This window comes from Ranitomeya variabilis, chromosome 6, assembly GCF_051348905.1.
Source record: "Ranitomeya variabilis isolate aRanVar5 chromosome 6, aRanVar5.hap1, whole genome shotgun sequence".
NCBI classification, from domain to species: Eukaryota; Metazoa; Chordata; class Amphibia; order Anura; family Dendrobatidae; genus Ranitomeya; species Ranitomeya variabilis.
The window spans coordinates 533385665-533395406 of NC_135237.1; the positions used below are offsets into that span (position 1 = coordinate 533385665).

The window sequence follows — 9742 nt, forward strand, 5'->3', positions numbered from 1 at the left end:
CATGTGACTGTGATACCTGGTCAGGTGAACTCCTTTAGTACCATCAGACGTAATATCACTCCCCCTGGTGGAAGAGCGGCATTACTGCAACGACCAGGACTCTGGGGCGCTGCACTGGGAACAGGGAAAGAATATGGCGACCCTAGTTTGAGGGATCGGGTAGGTGCCCACAGTCCCTTGTCACTACATGACACCAGTACTTTGATTCCATCCATTTCTGGGTGCTTCTTGAAGCATGTTTGGCGTCATTGTTTTGCTGGAAAACTCATGACCTAGGATGCAAACCCAGCTTTCTGACACTGGGCACTACATTGCAGCCCAAAATACTTTGGTAATCTTCATATTTTGTGATACATTGCACACAGTCAAGGCATCCAGTGCCAGAGGCAGCAAAACAACCCCAAAACATCTTTGAACCTCCGCTATATTTAACTGTAGGTACTGTGTTTTCTTCTTTACAGGTCTCATTCTGTTTTCAGTAAACAGTAGAATTATTTGCTTTACCATCTGTCCAGAAGGATTTTGGCTTACTCACATACATTTTGGCACACTGCAATCTAGCTTTTTATGTCTCTGTGTCAGCAGTGGAATCCTCCTGGGTCTCCTGCCATAGTGTTTAATTTCATCCAAATGTCGACGGACGGTTAATGCTGACACTGATGCATCCAGAGCCTGTAGGACTACTTGAATTTCTTTGGAACTTGATTGGAGCTGCTTATGCACCATCTGGACTGTCCTGCATTGCAAAACTTCATCAATTTTTCTGTGCCATCCACATCCAGCCAGTGAGATTACCTACAGTGCCATGGGTTTTAAACGTCTTGCTCATGTTGCCCATCATGGATAAAGGAACAGCAAGATCTCTGGAAATGGATTTGTAACTTTGAGATTTTTTATATTTTTCAACAATTTTGATTCTCAAGTTCTCATATAATTTTTCTTCTCGTTCTGGTCTCCATTCTTAGTGCGGCACATACAGTACAGACACACAATGCAAAGATTGAGTCAGCTTCTCCTCTTTTTATCTGGTTACAGGTGTGATTTTCATATTGCTCACACCTGTTACTTGCCACAGGTGAATTTGAATGAGCATCACATGCTTGAAGAAAAGTCATTTACACACAATGTTGGAAAGGTGCCAAAAATTTTATCTGGTCCATTTTGGGGGTTTTGTGTGAAATTATGTCTAATTTGCCTTTGTTTTCCTCTGTTTTTTTTGTGTTGTTCCAATACGCACAAAGGAAATAAACATGTCTATAACAAAACTTGTATATGCAAAAATGTTCTGGAGTACACTACCACATTATGATGGCTAGGGGGTCCAACCTCTAGGACCCAACAGATGCAAAAAATAAACAGGTTGTTACTCTTTTGTAGACCTGTGTCCTTTATTCCCTTGAAAGGGGCTGCATTACAGTTCTCTACACAGTGTAGGGTTCGCAGAACCACAGAGATGTTGTAGCCACAGAATCATTGCGGTCTCAGAGGTTTGACCCCCACTTATTAAAAAATATATCACAAACATTTAAGATGGGAATGCCCCTTTTACCTGTAGGTATTGGAAATAACATAAAGAATAGACCAGGTGATTTTGCCATCTGATCCTATGTTCTGCATGGTGTGTGCTCTTACCCTGTAGAACCTTATAAGAACAGGTAGCCATGACCGATCCATCAGACTCATTAGTACAGCTAAGTATCTTACAGGACCTCATTTTGCCCTACAGGAGTCCCCCGAGGGATTAATTACAGCGCTGTAAAGCAGAGTATTCTTGCAGTTAATGGAGTTAAATCGGTACACAGCCTACATCTCTTGGCTCTAACAACGAACCAAGTCATCCTCTCAGTTCATGTTGCCACAGGTCAGTAAATGTATGTGTGCTTTGAACAAAAGTTCAATTGTTGGCCAATAAAGCCATTTTTGTGCTTTTATAGCAATAAGTTACCTGTCATTCAACCCTACAGCAGCTTTCATCACAGTGTGCTTTTCTGCTGAGACGGCTGCTCGGCTATGAGACTTTTCTGTCAGCAAACACAATGGCTGATCTTCTGAGTGACCCGTGTGCCACTGCAAATATCTGTAGCTGGCGAGGCTTCAGTCACTTACACTGTATAGATGGAGTCTGAAAAGACAACTTCTGTAACAGCGTCCCATGATAAAAGGCGAAAGTAAACTTTATTGGACTGTTCAAAGCATTAAGTGATCATCGGATACTTATATTACGAGCTTGTCTAAGGCACAAAAAAACTTTTTCTTTTAGGACTTCACCAGAAAATCCACTGTCATGTCTAGATCTCGCCATCTTTGATGGTTTGTTAGTCCAAACCAAAATTAAAAATATCTCTGAATATTCTCTACTTTTGTCTCATGAACTCTGTATATAATTAATCCTTAACGTAAAGACATAGACAATAATCATTTGGCAAATTAGTTTTTTCACCCCTCTCCTTCTTCCATCGATACAGCCGTATGAGGGCATGTTTTTTGCAGAAAAAGAACACAATTCTGACATTGTTTTTTTGGATGCATGATTCGCCTGGATCATATATTTATGGAAGTACCCAATGTTCATTTTTTTGGTAACTACAACGGTGGCTTAATAAAGTTCTCAAGTTTCCAAAAAACAGAAAAAATGTTTTGTCGCTAATTTCTAAGACCCATAACTTTTACTGTTCTGTTGATGAAGCTTTGTTAGGGTTGTTTTTTATGTGCTAAGCTGTAGAATTCTGATGATGGAATTTTTGGGTACGTGCATTTTTTTTTTATTGCAATTTTTTCGTGAGATTTTTCTATAGAAAAACTGTAATTTTTTTCATGTTCTATGCTATTTATCTTATGGGTAAAATAATTTTAAGTTTTGATAGATCAGATTTTTATGCAGCAATACTGAATTATATGTTTTTTTATTTTAATTTATATGTTTTATTTGATCTTTCAATTTATTTTTTATTCTCCATAGGGAACTTGAACCTGTGATTGTTTGCTCTTCTGTGCTATTTACTACAAGACTTTCTGTACGTATTTCAGTGTACAGCTCTCGCAAAAATTAAGAGACCACCACATCAAAACCCTGTCATGGGCAGCCCAATCTCCAGACCTGAACCCCATTGAAAATCTCTGGAATGTAATCAAGAGGATGATGGATAGTCAGAAGCCATCAAACAAAGAAGAACTGCTTACATTTTTGCGCCAGGAGCAGTGTGAAAGACTGGTGGAAAGCATGCCAAGACGCATGAAAGCTGTGATTAAAAATCATGGTTATTCCACAAGATATTGATTTCTGAACTCTTCCTGAGATAAAACATTAGTATTGTTGTTTCTAACTCATTATGAACTTGTTTTCTCTGCATTATTTGAGGTCTGAAAGCACTTTTTTTAAAATTTTTATTTTGACCATTTTTCTTTGTCAGAAAAAAATACAAAATTTATTGCTTGGAAATTCGGAGACATGTTGTCAGAAGTTTATAGAATAAAAGAACAATTTACATTTTACTCAAAAATATACCTATAAAGAGAAAAATCAGACAAACTGAACATTTTGCAGTGGTTTCTTAATTTTTGCCAGAGCTGTATAGTGAGAATCACAGTCCCCTATGAAGCCCGAACCAGTGGTTGGGATTCATAGTTGTGCCAAGAGTGCAGTGAAGGGGACGTTTAGCAGATCACTTATGGCAACCAATCAGCACCCTACAATTGCATTTCGGGTGGGCCGAAAGATCTCGCTATCTAAATGCCAATGTCAGAGATTTATAGCGGCTTTTAAACAGCAGCGATTGGAGCTAGCTCTGATTACAGCTGTTGGAGGCTTGTGCTGGCTGAGTAGCACAGCTGACCCTCACCACCATTTAGGGAGAATATTGGAAGCAGTGGTCTAGATCCCTTAGAAAACGTCATATTTTCTTATCCCAGAAACATCCCCATAGGCTGTGCCTAAGGCCGGGATCACACATACGCGAGATAAGGCCGAGTCTCGCGGATGAAAACCCAGCTCTGGCGCCGGCACTCCGGAGCGGAGCGTGCAGCCGCACAGCAATACATGGAGCTGCACGCTCCGCTCTGGAGTGCCGGCGCCAGAGCTGGGTTTTCACCTGCGAGACTCGGCCGTATCTTGCATATGTGTGATCCCGGCCTAATATTGTGGCTGGTAGCCATCACCATCTAACTGATTGGGACTGGACTGTAATAGCAAATATGTCCAATGGACAATTGTGGCTGTTTCTGGAAGAAAGAAAGAAGATTCTTTTTTATCTTACATAAAAAATTATTGTAAAATGAGGTATAGTTCATGGTGACATCATGGCTTCCTTTTAAAATGTGAGCCATGAAGCTTTATTGGGTCTGTTGTATTGCAGTGTTTTTTTCTGTTTGTTCTTTTTTTAAGGCATGTACTGTATGTGCTAATTACTTTTGTAATTTTTATAGATGTGTTGGTGCCAGAATTTTTTTTTCTTTTCATTTATTTTATTTCTTTATTTTTAAATGGGGAAAGGGGGGGTGGCTGATTCAAATTTTTATATTTTTCAAAAACATTATTCTTTTTTGCTTCATTTTCTTAGTTATTTTAGGCAACTTAAACCTGCGATACTTTGTTTGCTTATACATACTATATACTTCAATCCCTACAGTATATAGTGTAAATGATGGTTTCTTATGAAGCCCAGACAGTGGCTCAGCTTCACAGGATTACCAAGATGCTTGACATAAATACTTTCATTAGATAACCCATCAGCAACCCACTATCACGTCTCAGGGGCGATGGGAGCCAGTATGACAGGTGATCGCTCCGAAATGCCTTATCAGAGTTTAATATCAGTATCTAAACTGTTAAGCAGCAGTGATCAGAGCTAGCTCCAGTTGCTTCTGGATCAGACAGCCAGAATCTGCCACGTGTCGGGTGGCTTTAGCTCTTCCGTACCCTCTAAAATTACGGATACCAGAGGAGACTTCCAGTGCTGTACATTTGCATTAGAGGGTTAAATCCTACTTATAATAGATTTCATTAATCTTTGACTATTGATAATTTTTTTCAGATGTCTCGGAAGATTCTATGAGAATTTTAAAGGATGTTACCAGGAACATATTTGACAACTTCCCCTTCCATTCAGTCACCATTCAAGTCGAACCAATCGAAGAGCAGAATCCAGAGTGTATGTTTTGTTATGAGCCGGGAGAATGAGCCTAGACTTCTGCAGGCTCCACAAATAAGACCCCAATTTAGATAAGAACTATATTTTTGCAATGTGAATTTGTGAACTTAAAAAATGTACAAGAAATGGAAATTGACTATTGTCCACATTGCAAACAATTCTTCCCTTCTATCAAGTAGCATGGAAAGATAGTTGGACATACTGGAATGAACCAGTAACTATATACTCTTCCACTTACTGAGTACTATTATATTGAAAAAGGATTTAGCAGACTAATAGAAAAACTTGGACGTTTACATCAGGAGGCATCTGATCATACATAATCTCAGATGATTAACATTGACAAATGATGAGGATGTTTGTCTGATAACATTATGCACTGGAATTGCTGTACGATTTCTAGGTATTTTTTCATGTGGAATTAGGCTCAGATGATCCATCAACCCATGATTGGACATGATCCATTAGATAACTGATGACTAGGGATTATCCATTAATTTAATCCATAACTGGAGATGATCCATTACAAATAGCCAATAACTGGAGATGACCCATGAAGTAACCTATGACTGAAGATAATCAATTGCAAATAACCCATGACTGTAGATGATCCATTACAAATAATCAATGACTGGAGATGTTCCATTACACATAATAAATGACTGGAGATGATCCATTACAAATAACCCTTGACAAGTAAGGATTAATGAAATAACTCATAATTGGAGAAGAAGATCCATTACAAATAATCAGTGACTGGAGTCGATCCATTACAAATAATCAAAGATTGGAGACAGTTTAATACAAATAACTCATGACTGAAGATGGTCCATGAAATAACCCACAACTACAGATAATCCATCATTTATGAGTGCTGAAGATCCTTAAAAAAATAAAATCTAGTAGATCTATAAAAAAAAACACAACACATGATGGGAGATGACCCTTTACAAATAAGCTATGTCTAAAAGTAATTCATCAACTTAAGAATCTCTTCAGGTGTGACTAGAAGAATAAGTTAATGTGTTCCTGTAATATCTATTGTTTCCATAACAAAGGCAATAGACTATTAAATGCGGCATTGTAGTTGCAGAAGTGTGACTGTCCCCATCTTTGTCATGCATGTCTCCCATCTGTTCAAGGTTGTTTTTAATTGGCTCAAAATAAAGCTGGTCTGTGGAGGCACCGACCTACAAGAAGTAAATCTGTTTGTATCGGGGCCCCATCTGAAGAGGGTTGCCTTGTCCTGGCAGGTGGGCTCACAAAATTTGATCAAAATATGTGTCAAGAACCTCACATTTCTATAGATACCACATAATGTAGTACGCAATGTAAGATATTCCATATATTCAATGCTTAGCTTTTGTGGAGCACCATGAATCCTTTTGTGTTTGCTTGACTCATAGAATACTGTGAGTAAAAAAATAAAAAAAGTTCCTGTGGTCCTTATAAAGTTGTAACAAGTTCCCATCTTAGGCCGGAGACACACTGGTGCGAGATACGGCCGAGTCTCGGTGGTTAAAAGCAAGCTGTGGCACCTGCACTCCGGAGCGGAGCGTGCAGCTGCATAGCAATACATGGAGCCGCACGCTCCGCTCCGGAGTGCCGGTGCCACAGCTTGCTTTTAACCACCGAGACTCGGCCGTATCTCGCACCAGTGTGTCTCCGGCCTTAAAGTCTGACTCCTGAAATCATCCAGAGAATGTATATCCACACCAAGTGATCATTGACCGGCTTCCTCAGCCACCCGCTGTCCGATTTGGCATCGGTCATAGTGGCTATCTAAGATGTTTGTTTGGGTGGTCCTACAGCAGGAAACATATAAAACTTGTTGTTGTAGCGAAAATGTGCGCCTGTCCATCCTGTGCAGTGAGAACATCTAGAATGCGCCACTGCGCAGAAAGATGAACCTGTTATGCACAGTGGGCCACATAGTTTTGCGCACACTTGACCATTTAGAGAGCAGGATCTATCCATAGGTTACAATGAGAAAAAAATTACAGAGCATCGTGATTCCATGGGGCTGAGAACTTTCCACTGCTTCTGTTTTGCAATAAAAATGTCAACTACACAATTTTCAGCTCGTGACGTATGGAACTGTGACCAAGGTTAAGAAGATGTATCCTATTATTCAATCTTGCAGTCAACCTCTGTCATAGGATGCATAGCATACATCATACCCCAACACGGTCCACACAACTCTCAGACACACGGGGTAATGAGTCCCCGAAATATAAATTACTGTTCGACAGTCAAAAGGCGCATACTCTCTATGGAATCTTTAGAGCAGACAAGGACCAAACTTATTCATGTTTTAAGCTTTAATATAAAAAATACAGTGCTTACAAGAAAAGGAATTACAAAATAAAGATAAAGCGACCCACAAATATGCAAAACAAGAACTTTATTCTTCTGTTTCCTTGAGGGTAAGGGAAAGGGTTTATGGATCACATATACTTCAGGCGAAGCCACACATGTGAACACCTCGTCATTGTGTCACCCATCATTTACATGCTTGGACTGGGCTCACGTTTCCAGGACGGCCTAAATTATAATATAGAAATCGCAGGTCTGTCACTGGCCCGTGAGCTAATAACGGGCGAGGACATTGCATATTTAATACCTTGTTTCTTCCAATCACCCCCCTCCCTATGGTAAACAGGAAATTTCCAGCCTGGCTACAAAGGACCATCTAACCAAGCTTTGAAGCTCGGGCTCACCAGGTAGAGGTATCAGGAACGACACTCCTTGTAGTCTCAGCGATACCCCACTGGGTATATGTAAGTGATACACTAATGTGACTCCGGCCTTAACCCAATGTTATCTGACTGATGCTATCATTTCCCTTACATATTGTATTTGAAAAGACTCTTATTTTTAATAATGGGGCAAAGGGACTTTGAACTTGGTGCAAACCCTTTAAGGCCAAAATTGTCTTGATCCTTAAGGGGCTTCAATACGTTCAGTAATAATATTAATATAGTATTAATAATAATAATAATAATAATAATGTTATTAGACTAATATCAACGATACCACCCGATTCAGCCAACACTCTAAACTATATGGAGGTGCCAGATTGGAGATGTCTATTGGGCATGCTCGATTTTGGACTGCCGATAGATTTTGTTTTCCTGGAGACAATCCGCCGACAATTGGCGGCTTTCCCATAAAGAACACAGGAGACGCCTGTGTATGGGAGAGACGGCCGAGATGCATCGTTTGACCCACACCCATCTCATGTGTATGGGGGCCTTAAGAAAAACTTTATATATTGGATCCATAAACATCCCAAACACAATATAATAAAAAAGTCCCCACTTGATGGGAGCAAAACTGCTGAAAATGCTGAAAAAATAAGATTATTTTCTTTATTATTAATGTCATATATAAACCACGGTAAAAGTGACAAAGGCAACATCTGTTAAGCCATTATAAATAACTTTGAAAGGACAAGGCAAGAAAGGATTGAGTGTTGCTAGGTGTAAAAAAACATAATTAAGTCATTAATTCAGGCGCAAAGCTTCACAAATTGCCCACAAAGTATTCTGTTTAGCCAGCAGGAAAGCATTTAGGATTAGCAATTTAAAGTGCTTGCATCAGTTGTTCAGGTCCATGTGCTCATAATCCATAGATGTGGAAGCTACGAAGGTCAGACCTATACAAGTACACAACCAGTTGATGCTTAATGAGCTGAATATAATTACCCACATACAGAGTGTAGCCATAAATATATACAGAATACATATTTCACCCAATTCTTAACGTCTTCTTCAGGACCGGAGAATGTCAGGTAGATGGAAAATTTCTGTCTTAGCCAAGTGCTACGGTGATCTAAAAGTAAGCAGCTTTAACGACAATTATTGCTCGCTCAGGACCTGAGGTCCTGTAAAATATGAGAAAATCTGCCCTAAAAACACGACCCACACTCTAAGGGCAGGTGCAGAGGAGCGTAGAAGATCTCATCCGAGAGAACTGAGTGTAATCAGACTGTGATCCGATTCTCTCGGGTGAGGAGAACATAGAAAAAAAACAATTCTCCATGTTCTCCTTTCTTCCAGTCCATGAAAATCGGGGAAGCCTCTGCCTGAGGAAAGTATCCGACATATGCATGGCCCCATACACTAATATTGGTCCGAGTGTGATCTGATGTTTTGATTAATGAATCCGGCACCTCTGACTCCATCATACCCCCTCATTAGGACCAGCGTTAAAATAGCTGGCCTTGAATCGGGTCAAAGGGCCTATGACAGCCAAGCAATGCAACGTTTTTAATGAAACCCAATTGCAAAACTAAATTTTTTTTTTTTTTAAACCAGTTGTTTTTTATTAAGGAATTCAAAGAATATAAGTAACAAACAGTTACCAGTAAAAGAATACAAGAATACAAGCATAAAAATAAAAAAAATAAAAAACAGAGCAACAACAACACGGAAGGGGAAGGGAAAATGAGCAGCTATACATCCCGTTACATATAAGATACAAAAAGCATTGAAACAGAATCTAACTGTTACTCGGTAATACACAATAACTCAAGATCTGACGAGAATCAGGGAGGTACATCAACAATGTTATAAATAGAGGAAATCCACGGG

General features: G+C 39.5%; 1 protein-coding gene across 3 annotated transcripts in view; it reads left to right on the top strand.

Moving 5' to 3' along the window:
* SLC30A8 (solute carrier family 30 member 8) overlaps positions 1-6609 on the top strand; it is a 72255-nt gene extending 65646 nt beyond the window's left edge. The window contains exons 7-8 of one of the 3 annotated variants that reach the window (XM_077268177.1): positions 1727-1861; positions 5031-6607. In XM_077268177.1, coding sequence (XP_077124292.1) covers positions 1727-1861; positions 5031-5176 — 281 coding nt within the window. In that variant the 3' untranslated portion in view covers positions 5177-6607. Of the gene's footprint in view, positions 1-1726; positions 1862-2959; positions 3105-5030 lie in introns of those variants that run through there. The other 2 variants (XM_077268178.1, XM_077268179.1) reach the window with 2 other exon arrangements.
* Positions 6610-9742: the final 3133 nt, after the last annotated feature.